At 38.2% G+C, this 22669-nt stretch overlaps 1 protein-coding gene across 8 annotated transcripts in view; it reads left to right on the top strand.

The window, feature by feature from the left end:
* Positions 1 to 6365: 6365 nt before the first annotated feature.
* LOC109417689 (ankyrin-3) overlaps positions 6366 to 22669 on the top strand; it is a 591898-nt gene continuing 575594 nt past the window's right edge. For all 8 annotated transcript variants that reach the window (XM_062850448.1, XM_062850447.1, XM_062850452.1 and 5 more), the window contains exons 1-2: positions 6366 to 6505; positions 14169 to 14742. In XM_062850448.1, coding sequence (XP_062706432.1) covers positions 14575 to 14742 — 168 coding nt within the window. In that variant the 5' untranslated portion in view covers positions 6366 to 6505; positions 14169 to 14574. The remainder of the gene's footprint in view (positions 6506 to 14168; positions 14743 to 22669) is intronic.

The raw sequence follows: 22669 nt of genomic DNA on the forward strand, positions 1-22669 counted from the left end.
CGAAATTCTTGGAGGAATCTGCAGAAATCCCTCGCTTTTCGAGAAATACCTGGAGTAATCTGGAAGAATTTACAAAGGATTATCTGGAAGCATCCCTAGAGACTTCCCTAGATGCATTCTTGGAGGAATCCCTAGAGAAATTCTTGGATAAATTTTCAGAAGAAATCCTGGATAAATTTCCAACGGTACTCATCAAACGAGTGTTGGTTTTGCAGTCTTTTAGGAGAATCGAAAACACTAGCTACGATTTTTCCCCTATAGTCTTGATTCCCCCAAAAGGCTTCTAGAGTAAAACTTCTAAACAATATCACAGTCATATTTCACCCAAGCAAATACATCCCTGTAGTAATTCCTGGATGAATCATTGTAGGAAGCTCTAAGGGGCTGTCCATAAACCACGTGGTCATGAGGGGGGGGGGGGGTTTGGCCAATGACCATTTTGTATGAACAAATAAAATTTTTTGTATGGACTAATGACCACGCGGGGGGGGGGGGGGGTTGAAAAGTCCCAAAAAAATGACCACGTGGTTTATGGACAGCCCCTAAAGGATTCTCTTAAGCAACTATCTAGAGAAGTAGTTTCTGGAAATGTCCCAAAAGGAATTCTTTGATAAATCCCTGTAGAAATCTCTACAGAAATTTCTGGAAGAATTCATAGAGAAATCCTGTATAAACTTTCCTGGAGGAATCTCCAAAAAAAGTTCTAGAGTAAATGTGAACGACCTGATGTATGGCTTAAGCTGGCAGGTTGCCGTATTATTTGAACAATAAATGTAAATGTAACTTCTTAATAAATTTATGGATAAATCGAAGGTATTCCTAGAGGAATCCCAGCAGAAAGGCTTGAATCAATCCGTGCAGAAATATATGGAGGAACTTCTAGAAGAACTCAAAAAAGGATTTACTTGAGAAATCCCCGAAAGAAATTGCCGGTAGATTTTTTGCAGAAGACGAATACTTAGCTGTATATCAAGTGAGTTTTCTGGTGGAATCCCAAGTGTCATTTAGAGACAATTCAATGGAAAAATCTAGCTGAACTCGTGGGCAAATCATTGCCCATAGTTGAGGTTCATTGTGGCACTGCGCTCTAGATTGGTTTCATTTCGATCGTGTTAGGTGTTAGGGCGAAATAAAAATGTATTAGAAGTTAATTCTTATAATTGGTCGGTAGAAATTGTTTCACGAAGTTCGAGATTAGAATGCCAAAATAACTTCCTAAATTTACCTCAATAGCACTCAGGTAAACACTAGAACTTTTGACAGCAGCTTCTGATTACTGTTCATGATTTTTGCTTATCGATTTCGCCAGAATCTCCTTTGCAACATATTACAAGCTAATTGAAATAAGCTTTCAAAAGCCAAGTTTTTGCTAAAGTTTTAGTAGTTGCTCCAAGAATTCCCTCGAGGGTTGCTTCAAAGATTGTTAAACGAGAATATGAGAAACCCATTCCTTCTTTTACCAGGATTTGTTCCATGAAATTCGGCAAGGACTCTGTTAGATCACGTTCAAGGTATTTTACATGAATTAAAGTTTTGGAAAGCGTTTTGGCTTCATCCACGAATCTACTTGGAAGCCTCCCGCTTTAAAGTTGAAGAAATTGTCATTGGCATTATCCTCATTAGATTCCATTTCGAAAGCAGTTTGCTCGATCAAAATGCAAATGTTTGTTGAAAAAATGTATTCACTGTATGTCAGATGAATAATGGTTTACAGTGAATATATTTTCCAGACGAACATTAGCGTTTTGAATGAGAAAACCGCTTTTGAAACTTCAATGATAACGATGATACCAATAAATGACTTCTTGAATCTTCAACTCCTAGAAAAATTCAGCTTACAGTTGCTTCGAATTAGGTCAGAAAATTCTACAAAAGCGCTGCATTGTTAGTAGAACATATCAAACATTTATAACAGAGGCTATCAAAAACTTGTCTTGAAATCGATTAAAGATTTCTCTGGGTACTCCATATCCATTCTTTCAGGAATTTTTCGATGAATTCCACCACAATTTCTTCAGATGTGTTGACAGATATGTATTCCTCAAAAAGTATCGCCCATGAAATCGAAATGATCATACCTGCGTCATTTTGACATTGATTCTAGAAATTTTTGACTCATTCAACTCAGAAATCAGGGTACGAAAAACGGATCACGCCGAAAAACAAACGCTTTGTCCTAAGCGGTGCATGTCGGTAACAAAGGCGCTCCGCAACAAACGCATGTCAAGCGATGAGAGCAATAAAACAAATATCGCTTGCCGTGCGTGTGCCGATATTTCGGCTTTTCTGCTGAAATTTTCGACCCACATCATCGAATTCATGAGCATTTGGACGAATTAAGACTCTTGCCATCCTCAGAGTCGAGTTTTAGTTGTAAAACAATGAGAAAATCACGATGTGAATAGAACGAGACAAATATTCCTACCGTTTTTGTTGTGAACAAACTCGGGAGCGATTTTGTCATTATCTGCTAACGAAAAAACAAAGCGTTGTTACCGTGCCTTCTTTGTTGCCTATTTTTCGCTTGCGGTGCCATATTTTGCGTACACTGTCAGAAATTCAATGTCTTTCAAGAAACTATTTCGGTTAGACAGGTCTGATCCGAGGCTGGTCAGATACCATATGCTGAAGAAGTTTCCGAAGGATTGATGTCCAAATTGTCACTAACTTATCGAAAAACCCCTGCATGTATAAAACATGGACCTAGAAATCCCGAATTCCCGTCCAATAATATCTGGATCAAGTCCTAGAAGGAACTTCTGGAGTAATTCTAAAAAGAGCTAAAAAAAAATCTCAGAAGCAGGATAAATAATTCTTCGATGAGAAGGAACTCATTTAGGAATCCTAGATGGAATTTCTGGCCAATCTCAGAAAAAAAAACTTCCTTCAGAAATCTCATAAAAACCCCTAGAGGAATCCTAAAAGAAACATCTGAAGGAATCCCAAAAGGAGCTCCTGAAGAAATTTAAAAAGATGGAATTTAAAAAAAAATCCCAGAAGGAGCTCCTTGAATTTTTTTTGAAGGGGCTGCTCGAGATATTCTAGAAGGAATTTTTGGAGTAACCTTAGAAGGCGTTCCTGGTTGGAACTCCCAGAGAAATCCCAGAAGGATTTCTTTTTCGGGGAATCCCAGGCTTCCTTCAAGATTTTCTTCCAAGAATACTTCAGAAATTCGTTCCAGGATTTTCTCAAGCATTGGATACAAAATTTGTCCAGTATTTTCTTCTGAGATTTCTCCAGGAATTCTTTGTAAGGTTTATCCAGGAATTATTTTCAAATATTCCTTCCAGATATTGCTTTAGTGATTCCTTCAGGAGTTGTTCCTAGCATTCCACCGAGTATTTCATCTTGAAGTACTGTAGGTGTTCTTTCTGACATTATTTCAAGAGTTCCTGCTGGGATTTCTCAAGGAGTTCCTTCAGAAATTCCTCCTTTTGAGATTCTGAGGATTCCGCCAGAGCTTCCTTCACAGTTTATTTATGGAGTTCCTTCTGGGATTCTTCAGGATTTGCTTCTAAAACTAAACAAGAACTCTGTTTGGGATTCCTCCAGGATTTTTTTTTGTGATTTATCAAGAAGTTACTTCTGAGATTCCTTAAGGAGCTCCCTCTGGGATTCCTCCAGGAATTCTTTTTGGAATACATTTCTGGATTTTGCTAGGCGTACCTTTTGTGATTCTTCTAGAAGTTACTTCTCGATTTCTGCTGGATTTCTCCAAGAAATCTTTCCGGGTCTCCTCCTGAAACTTCTTCCAGGATTTCTCCATCAACTTTTTCTGGAAATTCTCCAGACCTCTTTAGGTTCCTTTGGGAGTTCCTTAATGAGTTGCTCCCATAGTACATCTAGGAATTGCTCGATGATTTTTTCCTGAGATTACCCGAGACTTCTTCCTTGATTCCTTTAAAAGTTCTTTCCTAGATCACTGAAGCAATTAATCTTGAGATTCCTTTAGGAATACTTTCCAGGATACCTTCCGGTTTTATTTCAGGATTGAATTATTTCAGGAATTCCATCTGAGTTTCCTCCAGGAGTTCCTTCTGAGATTTCTCCAGCAATTCGCTCTGGGGTTTATCCAAGAAATCCTTTAGGGATTCATGAAAAAAAATCTTTCGTTATTTATCCGTGAACTTTATCTGTGATTCTTCCGGGAATTCCTTCTGTAACAAGTTCTGTAATATGAATTTGCACATTATTTTGCAATTCTTCCGTAAGTTCATCCTGTAATTGCCTCAGATGTTTCTGATGCAAATCATTCTGAATTCCTGTAGAACTTTTGTATGGAATTACTCCAGGAATTTCAAATGGAATTCTACTATGAGCTTCTTATAAACTTCATATAGAACTTACTAGAAAAATTACTCAAAGAACTTCTTCAGCAGATTTGTAACGGATTCCTTCAGAAGAAACCGCTGGGTGTCCTCCAATAGTCGCGCCAATAGCTCTTAAAGTTTTTGTGATATTCACGTCCAGAGTACTACTATAATTTTCCTACACACGCTAATAGACATTCTCAGCGCAATCGCAATTCAATTTCCACCGAATTTCCCTCAAAGTCATACCAAAGTTCGTTCCCAGTATGTTTATTGGAATTCCACAAAAAAATCACAGGAGTTGCATGCTCATCCCAGCAGAAAGTCCGCTTACGGTAGACTGACCAGGGCAAAGTTTTGAAATGTCAGCCAGCTTGGAAAAAAAATCGCCAGCTTTCGGACTTGTAAAAAAATACAAGCTATTCATGGATGGTTTGATTTAATTCAAAATGTACAGTTCGTGAGCGTGGGAAAGTGTGCTGATTTATGACTTGTTGACGGCACGGTGGCACCTCTATAGGAGGTCCTTCTGGGATCTACAGGAATCCCATCCAGCATATCTCCAAGAAACCCTTCGTGGTTTCTCCACAAATTTATGCCAGGACTTTTACAGGAGTTTCTTCTGAGATTCCCAGGGAGTACTTGATGAGATTCTTCCAGGGATTTATTTAGAATTCCTTCAGAAGTTCCCTTTGAGGGGTTTCCAGGAGTTTCTTCTGAGATTCTTAGAGGTTTCGTCTGGGATTCCTTCAAGAGTTCTTGCCAGGGTTCCTTGAGGAAGTTCTAACGAAATTCTTTTAAAGATCCTTTCTGAAAGATTTCCTAGCTAACTCACAATGTAAGATATACCAGTAGCACCCAGTAGGGTATTGTACCATTTGGACAGGTGTACCTATTTTGAGCACTTGCCGCTATACCTAAGTCAATTTCAAACCGGTTGATTTAAATTTTTGTACAGAGTTAGATGCTGTACATACATACAGAGTTAGATACTGTCTATACAAAATTTCAAATCAATCGGTTTGAAATTGACTTAGTTATAGCGGCAAGTGCCCAAAATAGGTACACCTGCCCAAATGGTACAAGACGTTTACATTAAAAATAATTTAATTTAATTTTTATAAAAATATTCTGCTAATATAGCCGATACGGTAAGCGCAGGAGAATTCAACATGACCATGCTGAGGGTGATGGGTTCAATTTCCAATTGGTACAGGAACTTTTCGTAAAGAAATTTGCTTGACTTCCTTGGGCATAGAGTATCTTCATGCCAGTCACATGATATACTCATGCAAAATGATTATTGTCAGAGAAATCTCTCAGTTAATAACTGAGCTTACGCTGAAAAACAGGATCTGTCTCAGTTGGGACATTACGCCTAGAAGAAGAAAAAAAATATTCGAAGAATCTTATATTGTCATTCCTAAAGACCTCTCTGAGTTCCAAGGAGAATTTGTGGCAAAAAATCAGTGAAGCTTTGCTGAATTCCAGGAGGTACGTTTGTTTACATTTGTTTGTAGGAAGTTTCGAATTCACATTATGTTCCCAGAAAACCTTCCCTCTGGACCACTGCGCACCCAACTGGGAGCAGCAGCTTGTGTGTAGTTTACTGTTCTTTCTCCCCCTTCTGCTCCCATCATCGGTCTGAGCCCCGTTGCTTTTTAGACACTGACTGTATCTAGGGCTAGGCTAGAGCTGCCGGCGGCAACGTGGTTCACCCCGAAGAGTGTAATTTAAATTCTTTCTATTACTATAAATTTTCAGAAGCCGCACAGAAAGCAGCAGTGAAGTGAAAAATTAGGCGTATAAGAAATAAAAAAAAAAACGAAGGAATCAGCAGAATTAGAGTGAAAAGCATAAAACATAACGAATAAAAAAAATCTGAAAATAATTAAAACAAGAAGCAACAACTGCAGCGCGAAGATTACCAGTGTGTGAACGAGTGTGAGTATACCGGGTGGTGCGAGCAAAGTGCGTTAAATATTGTATTCGAGCTCGAGCGAGCGCCTGCCAGAGTTAGAGAGTGTGGGGAGCTCGCGTTCGAGTCGGAACGGAAACGGAAGGGAAACCCAGGGAAGTGTGCCCCAGCAGGCAGGTGTGGGAAGTGTGTGGTGGAGTAAACAAGAAAAGCAAAACGCAAGAATCATCCAGCAGCAAAACACATCAACCAACCCAGAGTCAGAGCCAGAGCCGAAGTGAGTCGTGAAATCATCGAGGCGTATCGCAGCCACGACCATCTCTAGATAGAGTTTCGACGAATGAAGACGTGATATAGTGGTGGGTGGAAAAGTGGGGAGCTCCCAGAATCGTGTGTGCATACATCTCTATAGGTGTGCGCGATAGAACTCCGAAAGTTCGATTTTTCGATTCTGAGTGGTTCCACTGGAAATGACGATTTTATTTCTTGAATTTCATTTTCGTTTTTTTTTATTTGACACAGATTTTGCATAAGCATTCCGTTTATTCGAAACAAACAAATTGCATCATCGATTTGTTATTTTGACTCTACTTTTGATTAAAGCCTTAGCCAAAAAGTTCCTGTGAATTAAAAAAAAACTTAGAATTGGTTTGTTTGATTGATTTGGTGTCATCGGCAATGTTAGAAGAAAGTAATACCTAAGGCTTTGTGTAGAAAATTTTAACTATAAATATGTTGTTGCTTTAGTACAATATTTCAAAACTATTATTTGAAAATTAACTATCTCAGAAAAGGCATTTTTAATTTTTTATGTGTTTTAGCGGATGACTAACTTATGTAGTTAACTGCACTTTAGGACTTAATAGTTTATTTTTTACTAGAGTTTTCAAAGCTGAACACATTCTTCTTCTTGATGGCTCTACGTCCCCACTGGGACTTGGCCTGCCTCGCTTCAATTTAGTGTTCTTTGAGCATTTCCCACAGTTATTAATTGAAGGGTTTTCTTTGCCTGCCATTGCATGAATTTGTATATTGTGAGGCAAGTACAATGATACACTATGCCCAGGGAGTCGAGAAAATTTCCCCGACCGGAACGGGAATTGAACCCGCCGTCTCCGGATTGGCGATTCAAGCCTTAACCGCTAGGCTAACTGGAGACCCAAGTTGATGATATTCTTTTATGATTTTCGTCCTGATGTCATGAAGTTATGCAACATTTGCAATAAAAAGGTACAAAATCATTAAAACGGTTTTAAAATAAAATTCACTTAGGTTCCTGATTACTCAGTTTCATGCTGCAGTAAAGACCTGGTGACCCCGCCTCCAACAGTAAAGAATGCTTCACAAAGAAGCTTTCGACAAGGTAGCGAGAAAAGGGTACAAAAACTCCTCGAACTCCTACTAAATCTCCCAAGCCCAAACAAGGACTGCTAACTTTCAGGGCTCTTGTAGATCGCTTATATGAAGCCCTCGGACTCTCTGACTTCCTCAGAGTCATACTTGACATTTTTCTCCCGTCAGTTGAAGAGTATCTTCGGAAATTAGCTATCTATCTATCTGGCCCTTGCTTGCATCGATCATTTCATTCGATGAAAAATAATATTAAATCAGGTAAAAGACATGATCACTCTGCTTCCGTAGAACTTTCATAGTTAAAAACCCAAATCAGATCTGTTTAAGATATTGATACACAACTCTGATTGCGATTTGTGCTTTGTGAAGCATAGATTTCTTCTGAAGACGAACTTTACTTCCGCAATTTCAACATCATACGCTAGGATCGAGATGACCATTATGGGAGAGTACTCTTGAGGATCAAAAAAGGTTACTCATTTTGTTAAAATCCAATTCCGATTCATCTTGGCATGAAAATTAGCTTGCCAAATAAACGTAAAGGAAAAGATCTTTGTGTAGCTTCTGTTTACATTCCTTCAAGAATTACAATTAACCGCCGTCATCTTTGGAATGCAGTTTCTCTTTTATCACAGCCAGTTTCAATTCTGAGTGATATGAACTCACATGGTACTGGGTAGGGCAAACTGTATGACGATCACAGAGCGGCTATTCTCTATGATTTTGCGACGATTTCACTTTGAACGTTTTGAATACAGGTGAAATGACACGTATTGCATCCGACGGCCGGCAAAGGAAGTCGTCTTGACCTATCACTGGGATCAAGTCCACTATCATTCGATTGGTCGTGGAAGGTAATCCAAGATCCTCATGGTAGTGATCACTTGCCCATTATAACCACCTACAAACATAACAGCGAAAAGTCAGACCAACCAATTCAGGTTTCTTTTGACCTCACCTGGAATATCGATTGGCAACAATATGCAGTAGCGGTATCCTTTGGAGTTATTTCTTTCAATCCCCTCTCACCTTGTATGGCTGAGTATCGACTCCTGTCGGAACTGATTTACAACAGTGCATTAGAATTACCAAAATGACGTGTTCGAAGTGCAACCTTCAAAAGAAGACCAGCCACATTAGTCTAGGATGATGATTGTAACCAGTTGTATCTTTAAAAAATCTGATGCTTTCAAAGCTTTTCAAAGCTCAGATATACGCTAAACCCGAAAGACAGCTGATGAACTTGCTGAAAGCGAAAAAGCGTAGTTATTGACGACACTTCATTGAGGGTCTCTTAATGACAACGCATTGGAGAGTGGCTCACAAGATGTAACATGCGAAACCGCTCATCTTCTAACGAGAGTGACGAATACTCCAACCGTTGGATATTCAACTTCGCAAAAAGGTCTGTCAACTCCGTTCCAGTTAGACCACCCTTTTGGGAAGCTTTCTCAAGAGACAGTTCTCTGGATAGACCATTCTCCATACTGGAGTTTTCTATAGTTCTTCTTTCTTCAAACAATTATGCTCCGAGACGCGATATTATCAAGTTTAGTCTTCTTTAGAATCTCCCAGATATCGCGGAAAAGACGATTACTAAGGACTGTATCGGAAATTAACTATAAACGTTCACAATTGCCTGAAAAATAATCTGTTCGAAATAAACAAAACTTTATTTTTGGAGATACTATATAAATCTCTTAAATAAAGAATGGCAGTTCTGATTTTCAAAAAATAATCATTTAACTTGGACTTTTATCTCAAAGATTGCACACATGTTTTTAAAATTTTGGGCACCTCCTAAAAATTTAAAATTGCGAATACTGTGGGAAAATATTCAATTTTTTCTTTTATTTTTACGCAAATATATTCTCTTCCAGAATGCTCATGATATAGGAAAATTATTTTTATCAAGAAAAATTCCCTCCGGAGTTTAGGGCAATTCTTAAAAATGAAAGAAGGCCATTTTTCGAGGAACTCTTTTTTTATGCGTCTGCAAAGAACGATTACGCAAATAAAAAATACATAAAGTTGAAATTTTGCATTTTTTTCGATTGGGTATGTATTTAAATCTATTGAAGAGGTAGTTTTTCCAGAGAACGGAATTTTATAACCTCTAAAGATATTTAAAATAGAGCGTCAAAGTTCGACCAAAAAGTAGGAGTTTTTTGGGATAGACCATATTCTTAATGTTGGGGGTTTTTCTATCCAAAATAAGAATTTTAAAAGTCTGTTTTAAGTGATATGTTATGTGTACATAACTGCTAGTAATAATCATTATTTTCCAGATTTTTCCCCGTAGAAATTTTTTTCGCAACAAATATTTGAAACGTTAAAAAAATTAAAAAAAAATGCAGTTTGTACAGATTGTTATTTTGTGTGGTATACTCATAGAACCATATTTTCAATAATACTAAACATTTTCCAAATTTCTTCAAGCTGTTCTAAACTTAACTATATTGTGAAGATTTCATAGAAGAACCGGAATGAAAAAACCAACCGTGCGTCGAGATAGAGCATTTTGAATGTTTATAGGTAATTTCCGATACAGTCCTTAGACCTGTTCAACTCATTTATGGAGAGCAACATTGTACCGCCAGAATGGAGACAGGTCAAATAATAGCTATTCAAAAGCCTGGTAAACCAGCGTCTGATCATAATTCTTACCGCTCAATAGGACAGATCGGTGAGGTACTAGATTTGTAGTAATGAGCTGAATTTTAGTATGGTGAGATGGTCAATTCTCCATTTCTGCAATGAAATGGTGCAAAAAGCGTGGGTATGATTCCTTGCCTAATTTGATGCTGTTTGAGCAAAACTTTGGGCAACAGTGTTGTTGTTTACTCCATTTCATGCAACCCTGAACTGATTTTGAAACAAAAAAAAATGCGAACCCCAAAACTGGCACAATAAGTTTTGACTATTCGATAAATGTGTGGTCTTACGTTATGAAAATGCACCAAGTAAATGGTCGTGATATCATGACTCAACGATATATTGTCTATATTTAGTGCTGAAGGGGAATAATGTGTGTCATGGAATCATGATGCATGTACTCTAGAACTATGACCTGAACTTATGAAACTATAGGCCTCATTGATGAAACTAACATTTGTCATCTATGAGTTCGATTTTATTGGAGAAAAGTGACAAATTGAGTCATGGCATCATGATGCAAGAATTCCAGAATCATGCATTTGTGTGCTTCATGGTAAAATAAGTCATAATATCTTAGCTTTTAGTTTTGAAGTATTTCTCTAACATGAAATCACTCATTAATCGTGAAATTGTACAAATTATCATAAGTGGGGGAACTTTTTTTGCGCATACGCCCTTAAACTACCCTACGTATTTTTTTTTTTGAAATTTTCAAAATATGGAAGACCTTAAAAATCCGAGATTTTGAGCGTTTCTGATGCTTTGACATCTTGTTTATGAAGCGAGGTTGCGGCAGCAGCGACGAAACAGTGCGGCCCCAAAAGGTTAAGTCAATTCCAAAGACTGAAAAAAAAACTGGAATTATGTGATAATATTGGAGTTAATTTTTATTGAAACTAACGTAGTATAGCAAAGCATGAACACAATCGTGGATGGAGTTGCACAGATATCCATTGTTATTGCAGATTTTTGGAGTCAATTTTCATTGAAATTAATAATTTATTGAAAAAAAAAAAGGTCAACTAGAACTAGACCTTCAGAATAAGTTTCATGCAAAACTCATGAAGTTGATTCTGACATATCTTGGAGGAGAATTGGTGACCAAATCTCTTGAGAAAATTTCAACATAGTTCTGGAATGCTTTTATTTTGAAATTTGAACTGAAACTCTGAAGGTTTTTTGATTATTGGTAAATCTTGGCACATTTCTGGAAGAATCTAAAAGTTATATCTAAAAAAATCATGAATATGTGTATGACGACCTTCTTTGGAATAACTATAAAAATTATTGGTATATCTGCTAACTGAATTCAGAAACCATGTAATTATTGAATTTGACGAAACTATTTTTGATTCATACATAGAGATCGGATCGATGGAGATCCAGAAGACCAGAAATGTTTGTCAGAATTTCTGAAAGAATTCTCTGCCAGAATATCGGAGTGAACTTTGAATAAACTTTCAGGAAAACATCTTAAGAGTGAGAACTTCACTGGTATTATCCAAACTTCGGCAATTTTGTGTAGCAGATTCCGGAAATATTTCTAAATAATCCCTGAATGAGTATCGCGCAAATTCCTGAACATTCCTAAATCAAGTTTTTACATACTTCCTTTTTAAGAGGCATTGTAACTCTGGCTGAGCCCATTAGGATCTTCCTGAAATGAAGGATTTTCTAGAGTTAGTTTTTGATAATAATTAAGATTGTATTGGGTAAATCTTTCAGAAAATATTCGCTGATAAGGTCTAAAGAATGATGTAAGCAAATTTTTGTATAAACTTTTCGAACAATTTTGGCATAGAGCTTAACAAGGGTTTTTTGTCAAGAATTTCGATCAAAATTCGACAGTAACTAAATAAAAAATCCCATGTGATTTTGATTGGAATATAGCAAGAAGTTTTTATTTTCTTTTCTTTTCTCTTAAAATCTTGTTCGTGATTTAGGAAATTGGATTTGATAATATGTGTGTTCAAGATTGTTTCTGCTTATGATGAAGATATGACGAATGTTCCTCAGTGTCAGATTACAAGTGGTAGTCGAAATACGTGTATCTGTCAAAGGATAAGCAACATAGGACGGAATTAAAAGGTACGAAACTGATTACACTCATTCGAAGAGGGTATTCTGCTTAGAGGGTTCGAAAAGTCGGTACAAAAAAAAATTACAGATATTCCAACTCATCTTTGTCAATGGCTCATCAGATGGAAGCAAAAAGATTGATTGATTGATTGATTGATTTGTCTTTATTAAAGAGACTTTCAGCTCTTGGCTGCAAAAAGATGTAGATTATCAATAACTAGCCCCTTGCACTGGAAATTGAACAACTACGTTGAATTTTACTCCCTCTTACGAGTTGAATGTTTTTCTCGTTTTGAGTACGACAATGGCAATCGCACCAGAGCAGCAGCTAGTCGAATTATTCTTCATCAGTGCTCAATTTTCACTTCTCCATATTCACTTGTTAAACCAACCTTGAATTCACACCCCACAAAAGCTCTGTGGCACTTCAAAGATAGATTTTACTGCTGCAGAATGCAGCAAAATCTGTTCAATGAATTCAATAAATCACTTTTTTCCCATCGGCAAAATGTAAACAACCAGTTGCATTCGTGTTAGGCTAATAGTACTCTGTACGCGCACGGTTTGATTTGGATTGCGAAGAATTTGGCCGACTTTTCGAAGAAACACCTACGGTCAAATCATAATTTTTGACCATCACGTGGAAGGTGCGCCGGAAATTGAATTCAGGTTGTGCCCGAAATAGACGTTGATTAGACAGAAACAGAATTCGAGAGATAATCATTCAATTTTATTGTTTTATGGAAATAATAATTATTATACATGAACTCGATCATTATTGGTCGGTGCTTAGATAGAAGTTTCGGAAATAGCTCTGGTAAGCCGACGAACATTTATCTAAAGTTTTCGGTGTTTCGTTAGTTTTACTGGATTTATTATTATGAGTTCCTAAGAATTATTTGCTAAGACATAAAAAAATCAGAGAATTTTATTTTCGTAAACTACATATTAGACACTCTGACTAACTAAATTATGGCAACAATTTAGTTTTGTTAGAAATAAATAAGAGTAGGCCAAATTTTAGAAATATAATTTAATAATTCTTTTTTATGTGCTTGAGTTTACTACCGCAAATCGATTGAAATTAGATGAGATTGAATTCTAGAATGTATTCTGATCCGCAGTTTCCACATAAAATTTTTAAAATTATATCTTATTTATCCATGGTTTCTCCATTCGGACCCACAGTGCAATACATTAATTGTCAAAAAGTTATAAAACCCAAAAATTCCTTTTTCGATAACATTTAAGTGCTACTTAAGAAATAAAATTTAAAAAAAAATTCTTACAGTGTATAGTTTTTTATTGTTATTAACAAGATTTTAAGCCCGGGGCTAGTTCATCAACGGGACCCATGCTTTACTTTCTTCTACACTCACATTTTGTGAGTTTGTCGGGAGTGGGATTCGATCCCAGGTCCTCGGCGTGATAGTCACGAGCTCTAACCATCACATCAGTAATATTTTTAAGAAAGTTTTCGGGATTATTGACTTAGTCCTTTCTTAAAAGTAAGACTAGAATCAAAGTGACAATCCTTTGATTTTGGGTACATATAAAGAATATTTATGCAAAACTGCTGAAGTCAAATTAACCTTCCAGGACGCGCGCCATCAAGCAACCGAAACTGCACAGCGCTCGCGCTGTATACGAAGAGCGAGGTTTTTTGCTAGTGTTGTACTTTTTACAACAGCGCGCGCGCTGAAGGGTTAAAAATAAAATGAAATTCAAGAAATAAAATCATCATCTTCCATGGAATGGCACCTGTGTACGATAGAACCCCAAGAATTCGATTTTTGGATTTTTTTTTTATGTTTTGATTTACCTGTTATTTTCCTCGTTCGACGGAATAGGTAGTATTGCGTGCAGAGAGAAGTGGAATCGATCGACATCTAATAGTGAAGCACATGGATATGGTGCAGTAGTGGTTGGAGTGAGAAGAAATTCAGAAAATAGAATAGTTTTGAGTGAGTTCACCACCGCCGCCGGAATCGCAATCGCAGCTCGGTCCCATCATCGACGCGACGCGACTGCAGGCAGAGGTTGAGAAAAATCGATAATCTTTCTCCGGTGTGTGACGAGTACGACAAAGGTTCACGCCGAAAGCTCGGCGGAATTGTTCATGTGAAAGTAGTGAGACACAAAGAGTGAAGTTCGAGAAATCTATATTCACCTACTATTGTTATAAAGAATTCGAATAAATCATTCGTGTGAAGTTCAGGTGAAGAGAAAACAGAAGAAAAAAAAACAAAAACAACGATGGCCTTGGAGGAGAACCAGAATGGGACGGTGGTCCAGCCGCAGCAGCAGCAGAAGGATGGAGGTGCTCAGAAGCAGCCGCAGCTGCAGCCTTCCACGTCCAGCGAGAAGCTGAATGCGGCGCTGGCCAATGGGACCAACGAGAAAACACGCAACAACAACAAACAGGTAAGCAAGACGGCTGCTTCTCCCCGTCCGACTGCGGTGTGCATTATTCTATCATTATCACCTAAGGTATCTCACTAGCACACTGGCACTGGTGTAGAAGGTGGAATCTCACACGGTTCTTTGTGGCTCGTGATTCTGAGCTTAGAAGTTTCGTTACCCAACAAACAACACAATCGTGAAACATGAGTTGGGAAAAATTAGCAACACGTTCCGATTGGAATTGTGTTGGCGTTCCATTAGAGTGGTGTTTTCTCACCTGTCTAGCTCCAAATTGTGTTTGATGAAGGATTGAGTTTTATGTTCACTACGAGACAAGACTATTACAAACTCGTAAAATGTTTAAAATATTTTTCAGCCACAATAATATAGGTATGCATTCTTCTAAATGCATTATTTTGCAAGGTAGCCAGTTTTTTTTAACCCTCTAATACCCAAATTTTTGATTTTGATCTAAATATCATTTTTCGTCATCTAAAATCGATTTAAACATGTTTTGGAAGATGATTCTTTTTAATTCTCGATTTCGTGAATTTCAGTTTTTGATTTTTCTAATTTTTATTTTTGATCATCCCCACACTTTTATATTTTTCCTGGAAGCCTATTTGGGGTACGGATTTTTTGAGATGAAAACATTTTGAGATTTTATGATTATTGTTGAAATATTTATATTTTAATTTTTTTCCATATAAAATTTTATTTTCCGTGTAATTTTAAGGAAAATAATTTTAGAGTGTTTTCGATTCCCTTAAACTATTAAACTAGGATAGAATGATTTGGGAAAAATTTAAAATATGTTAATTGTAGCGATTCAATACAAAATAAACAATGACTTCTAAAATGTGGCCAAAACATCAATTTTCCAATGATTTTTAAAAAAATGTAAATACGCTTTAAAATACACCAAAAACCATTTTGAGATATACAAAACAGTCCTAAATATCAGCCAAAAATATAAAAATTTTGATTTCCCACGAAACAAAAATTACTAAAATGCTCAAACTATACCCTGTCTAAAGGCGGGGTTGGGTATTAGAGGGTTAACAAAAATGGCAAATGACTAAAGCTTTTCTTTCAATCTCCTTCAGATTTTGCTAAGAATCTCCTAGATTTTTTTTTTATCAAAACGTATCGAGTTATATTTTGATGAAAGTTTTAGGAAATACCAAACCATGTGCGTCCCATACTGAAAGTACCCGCATACTATTCCCATATTGGATTTATGTACCCTGTAGGGGAGATCATAGCATAATGGACACCTGGGGCGAAATGGACACCCCTGGTTTTGTCGAAGACATTGACTTTGAGGTTGAAATTTTAATGCGTAAGTGCCAAGGAACAGATTGTTGTTGTATTTTTTCAATGGTACCATGTAGCGTGGGACACAAAAAGACATTTTACTCCTGTACACTTTTTGAGTACCATTTTGGCCCCATATCAACTGTGCAAAATTTCAGCTCGATTGATGAAACTATATTTTAGCGCCAGCCGTTTTAAGTTTTCATACGATTTACTATGGGGAAAATTACTTTTTCAAAGAAAAATCGCCACAGGTTGCCCCTTAACCCCTAAAAATATATTGATGAATGATTTCTGTTGGAAATTTTACGAGGAACAAACCCTCTGAAGACCGCAAATCGTATGAAAAACTAAAAATGGCGGGCGTAAAAATATAGTTTCTTTGATTGGTCTGAAATTTTGCACAGTTGATATGGAACCAAAATGGAACTTGAAAAGTTTACAGGAGTTGGAGTTTTTCCATTTTTTTATATTTTCTCATATAAACCGTGTATCAGGCTAATGTATATCCCATCAAAATAATCAAAATATCATCAAAATTAAAATCTATTTTTCATATGGTGGAATTCTGATAATTTTGAAGCAGCACAAACAAGGTATTGTGAGCGTTTGGGTTTTGTCAGCATAAAAATTAGCATTGCATTACCTTATCTGAATGTATACTCTGTTTTGGACATGGATGAAGTATTTTATTTTTGATCAGAATTTACTTAAAATAGCAATTTTAATGTTGTAGTCGATTCAGGGTGAAATTAACACTGAAAATTACAAATGGATGTACGTGCATTGCATAGCATACTGTTATGCTACGTTCAGACTACGCTCTATATCTATAATATAGCGGGATGATATCCTATATCAAGAAAGGTGTTCACACTACGCCGACATAATATAGCTTGACGTTTATGTTGTCAAGATAGAAAAACAATAACATTGCGCGTAAACTTGCAGAAAATATTTATTTTTATCGATTTGGCGATGGTTTCGGTGAAATTACGGGACAAATTAATGATTTCAGCATTCTGATTTCTCACGAAAGGATTGCGGAGATAGTCTGGTTCGCAGATACGGAACTTAAAGTGAAGTATGGGCAGAATGTTGAAGATAATTTCGAAGAAACTGGCGGTATTTCAAATTGTGAACAATCCGGCGGCATTGTGAACATTCCGTAATCTGATTGCATTCGTGTGATTTTCTCCATCGAGAATACATCAAGATGCTTCCCTAGATTTTTACCAGTTCACCGGGAATTAGTGTAGGAGCCATCCAGGCATCCTTCCAGGAGTTCCCCGAGAATTGCTTCAGGAGTTCTCGAGCAATTTCTCCAGAAGTGGCCGAGAATTTCTCCTGGAGTTCCCAGAGAGTTTCTCCAGGATTTTCCACGAGAATTCCTCCAGGAATTTCCCAGAAATTCCTTCGTTACTTTCCCGTGAATATTTTCCTTTAGAATCTCGTCAAGAATTCCTGTATCATTTGTGGCAGAATTACTCAAAGATTTCCTTAGAAATTGCTAAATACTTTATCCGGAGAATCGCTCCAGGATTTTCATGAAATTATTTGCAAGAGATCACCAGGGGGCCCGCTAGAAATAATGTATAATTCCCTCCAAGATTGCGCAGGCAAATTTCCCAGTATTTTCCTAGAAATTAAGAAATAAGTTTATGAAGAATATTTCCACGAGTTCCACAGAAAATCCCCGGAAATTTCTCCAGCAACCAGAAGTATCTCAAGGATTCCACCTGGAATTTCTTCAAAAGATCCTCAAAAATTATTGAGATATACTCCGGAACTTCCTACAGAAATTCCGCGACAATTGCCGCAGGTGTTTCTCAGAAGTTTCTAGGGAATTCCTTCACAAGAATCTCGAGAATTTTTCCATGAGTTTCCCTGGTATACCTCCAGGAGTTCACCGGTAGTCCCTTCAGCGAAGTTCCCCAGGAGTTTTCTCTGGAGTTCTCCATAAATTTCTTGAGATTTTCACCAGGAATTCCCCGGTAATTTACCGAGTATTTCAATAGGAATACTTTCCACGGTTATTTTTTCAAGAGTTTTCCGAAAATTCCTTCAGAAGAGCACGCAAAAAAATCCGTTCCGATATACGTGAACTCTCAGTCACGGCAACGGTAACAAACGGGAACTATGCATAGCAACGATAACAACAATAAGAAATGTACACCGTGAACTAGATATCACGATTTCTAGAACGCCCATATTGACAGCTGAAACTAGTTCCTGTTCACGGTGTATATTTGCTTGTTATCATATTTGCATTTTTTTGTTCACGTTTATCAGAACAAATTTTTTCGCGTGAGCTATAGGAATTTCTTTTGTAGAGATTCAGGGAAAATCCAGAATTCATTCAGAAGAGCTTTGGGAGTACCCCGGGAGTTCTTCTAGGATTTCCTTGGGAATCCCTCCAGAAGTTTATCGGCAAATCCTCTAGGAGTTCTGCAGGAATACCTCCATTAGTTCCCAGCAAACTCTTAAAATATCCTTTTTCGGAAATTTCTTCATGAGATTATTTTCTCCAGGAGTTTTTCGGAAATTCATCCAGAGAATTTCTCCAGGAGTTCCTCGAGAAATCCTTCAGAAGCTCTTCGGTAATTCCCTGGGAACTCTTTCAGGAGTGCCTCATGAATTTCTCCCGGATTTTCTCGGCAATTCTTAATGGGTTCCTCGGGCATTCTTACAGAAGTTCCTCAGAAATTCTCTCAGGAGTTTCTCGAGCATTGCTTCAGGAGTTCTTTGGAAATTCCTCCAGAAGTTTCTCCGAAATTCCCTCATTAATTTCCTGGGAAAATTTCCAGGAGTTCCACATGAATTCTTCCATTCCGGAAATCCTTCCAGGAGTTCCCCGGAAATCCCTCCAGGAGTTCCCCGGAAATCCCTCCAGGAGTTCCCCGGAAATCCCTCCAGGAGTTCCCCGGAAATCCCTCCAGGAGTTCCCCGGAAATCCCTCCAGGAGTTCCCCGGAAATCCCTCCAGGAGTTCCCCGGAAATCCCTCCAGGAGTTCCCCGGAAATCCCTCCAGGAGTTCCCCGGAAATCCCTCCAGGAGTTCCCCGGAAATCCCTCCAGGAGTTCCCCGGAAATCCCTCCAGGAGTTCTCCGGAAATTTCTCCAGGAGTTCCCCGGAAATCCCTCCAGGAGTTCCCCGGAAACCCCTCCAGGAGTTCCCCGGAAACCCCTCCAGGAGTTCCCCGGAAACCCCTCCAGGAGTTCCCTGGAAATCCCTCCAGGAGTTCCCTGGAAATCCCTCCAGGAGTTCCCCGGAAATCCTTCCAGGAGTTCCCCGGAAATCCTTCCAGGAGTTCCTTGGAAATCCCTCCAAGAGTTCCCAAGGAAATCCTCCAAGAGTTCCTTTGGGAATTTTCCAGGAGTTTCTCGGGAATTCCTTAAGGGATTTCTCGGGAATTCCTCCAGGAGTTTTTTTGGGAATTTTCCAGGAGTTTCTCGGAAATTCCTTAAGGGATTTCTCCGGAATTTCTTTAAGAATTCCTTGAGAATTAATCCACGAGTTCCTCGAGAATTCCTTCAAAAGTTCCTTGAAAATTTCTCCAGGAGTTCCTCAAGAATTTGTTATAGAGCTTTTTTCCAGAATTTTTTCGGGGACTTCCTCCAGTTCCTCGGGAATTCCTCCAGCAGTACCTCGGGAATTCCTCCAAATGATTCTTGGGCATTCCTCCAAAAATTCCCCGGGAATTCCTCCAGCATTTCCTGGAATTCCTTCAGGAGATCCACGGGAATTTCTCCTGCAAAATCCTCGATAGTTCTCCAGAAGTTCTCCAGAAATTCCTCCAGCAGTTCTTCGGAAATCCGTTAAGGAGTTTCAGGGGAATTCCTCCAGGAGTTCCGTAGAACTAATGTAGAAATACTTGAGGAAGTCCTGGTGAAATGTCCGAAAAAGGCCTGGAGGAATTTGCAGGGAACTCCTGTAGGAATTCCCGTGGATCTCTTGGAGAAATTTTCGACGAACTGTTGGAATTATTACTTCTCAGGGAACTTCTGGATGAATTCTTTTAGAAATTCCCGGGGAACTCCTGCAGGATTTCCCGAAAAACTTCAGGACAAATTTAGCAGGAATTCCCATGGATCTTCTGGACGTATTCCGGGGGAACTCTTGGAGTATTTCCCGAGAAACTCTTGAATAAATTGCCAGGGATCTCCTGGAGGAATTTCCGGAGAAATCCTCTGCCCACGTTCTTCAGGGAGTTACTTTCTCCAGAAGTTCCCTGAGAATTCCTCAAAAATATCCCCGGGAAGTCCCTAAGATTTTCCCCAGGAATTCCTTCAGAAGTTCCTCCAGGAATTAAGCGTTTTAGAGAGCTTGGAAAAAATCAATCCGATTATTTAAGCATAAAGCACAGACAAACAGACATACTACTCAAATCGCAATCATCGCACGATTTAACGGTCATTTTGAAAATATAGTGTGGTTCGGACTGTGCTCGCATGTGTCATGGTGGCGCTGCTGTGCCTACATCATCTCTCAATTTTGCTGAGAAATGAACGCGACGCCGATCAATGTTTACATAAAATGACTCAATCATGAACCTTCATTCATGTTTTATGAATGGATGACGGCACGGGGGAGTCGTCACCTGCTAAATTGTTACATCGAGCCGAGGGAAACAACATCTGCAAATGAATGCTTCGGATTGAACATTATAGAGGGTGTTGGTGAGATGCCAAACGACGTTTTTAGAACAAATTCCTTCTAAGTAATATGTCTGTTTGTCTGTGCATAAAGTTTATTTAATCAACTATAATATCATGTAAATTCATCCAAGATGGAGGTTTTTGTAGTATTGGCTTCCGTAGGCAAATTTCTTTACTGGTCGAAATAATCAAAAGTAAATCATTAAATATGCAAAGGTGTCCATTATGCTCCTTACCTTTCCTGCCAGCCCTGAAAGACACACGGTTTACAATTCATCGTTTTTTCGCAAGTTGAAGTTGTAAGCTAACTAAAACAATATGTTAAGTTTTTCACTGTTTTACAGCCCAAACTTACTCATTTGCTTAGGGTGTCCACCCACTAATCCCAGTAATTCAAAACTGACGACATTTTGTAATAAACGTAATATTTTTCACAGTTATTGTATTAAGGTACAAAACAATCAGAAAGTTTTGAGATCATCGAAATAAGCTTCAAGTTATGATGACTTTATGATAAAGTTTTACTTGGAAACGAGTTTTCAAATTTTAAGTGCCGTTTTCTCAATTATTACTTTTTACATTTGGGGCTGTTATGCGAGTAAGAGCAGTGTAGTATCTATTCACAAGTAAAGTCTACATAATTTACTACATTGTTTGTATGAATATAAAAGTTTTCGAATATGTAGTGTTTACTGCTTTCGAGCATGAGCTAGAGGAACAAAAGCGGGTCTTCTATATCAAGCAGATATTTTCGATGAGCCGACGATTCCGATAAGTTGCTAAAGTTCCATGTGGACGTGGATGAACCTGGAAGTTAAATTCCTTGACAAGGATTTCTCCAGAATTTCTCGCAAGATTCGTTATTTTTTTTTTATTTTCATAGAATTATTCTAGAAAAGCTTACAAAATAAGATGGAATTATACTGAAGTTTTTCAAAGGGATCCTTCAGATTTTTTTTCCAAAAAAATCTTCCAGAGGTTTCCCCAGGCTGTAAATGCTGAGGATGACGAGTTCGATTCCCGGTCAGTCCAGCAACTTTTTGTAGGTAATTGTAACTTATTTTACTTCCTTGGGCATCGAGTATCTTCGTGTATGCCTCACGATATACACATGCAGAACAGTCATTGCTCCCAGAGACCCTCGCGGAATTTTTTTCGCAGTTCCTCCTACGTTTCACCAAAAGAATTCTTCGTGAGATTTCCTCCAGCACTTGTCTCGGGGAGTTGACGTTCCTATTGGAATTTCCAGAGATAACTCTGCAGGAGTTATTCCTGAGATATCTACTTAAGTTCCTCGAAAGATTTCTTCAAAAGTTCTTCACCAATTGTCTGCAGGAGTTGCCCCTAGCATAGTTCTTGAAGGTTCTCGCATGATTTCTCTCGGAGTTTCCTCCTGGACTTCACTTGGAAGATTGTTTTCCGGTGTTGCTCCTGGAATGTCTCAGAGATTTTCTGGATTTATCCTGGACTTTCTCACAACATTTTTTTAGACTTTCTGCTTAAGTTCCTTTCCCCGCGATTTCTAACCGAGTGTTTTCCAGGCTTTCCTCGTATATGTTTACAGGATTTTTGTGCAGTGAGCCTCTTGCGATGGTTTTTAAGTTTTTTTTTCCGGAATTACTCCCACAGTTTTTCTTGGAATTCCTACCTAAAATTGTCCCGAGATGATGGATTACTTTTCCTTTTGAGATTCACTTAATAGTTGTTCCCAGAGTTCTTGCAAAAATTCCAGGAGTTTTTTCTCCGGAATTCTTACTTGATATTTGATGGGCTTCAACTCGTAGCGGTAAGTTCACGCCGAATGACGTATCCACCTCCACTGGTCTCGGTCCAGGATCAATCGCTTCCAGTTGCCCTGAACGTTGAGAGTCCTTAGGTCCTCTCCAACTGCAAAAAGTCAACGTGTGCGCAGCCTTCCACGAAGCCGACGAGCTTTTCCGGGTTCTCTGCTGAATATTATTTCAGTTTGTTGT

The sequence above is a fragment of the Aedes albopictus genome, chromosome 2 (genome assembly GCF_035046485.1).
Source record: "Aedes albopictus strain Foshan chromosome 2, AalbF5, whole genome shotgun sequence".
Classification (NCBI taxonomy): Eukaryota; Metazoa; Arthropoda; class Insecta; order Diptera; family Culicidae; genus Aedes; species Aedes albopictus.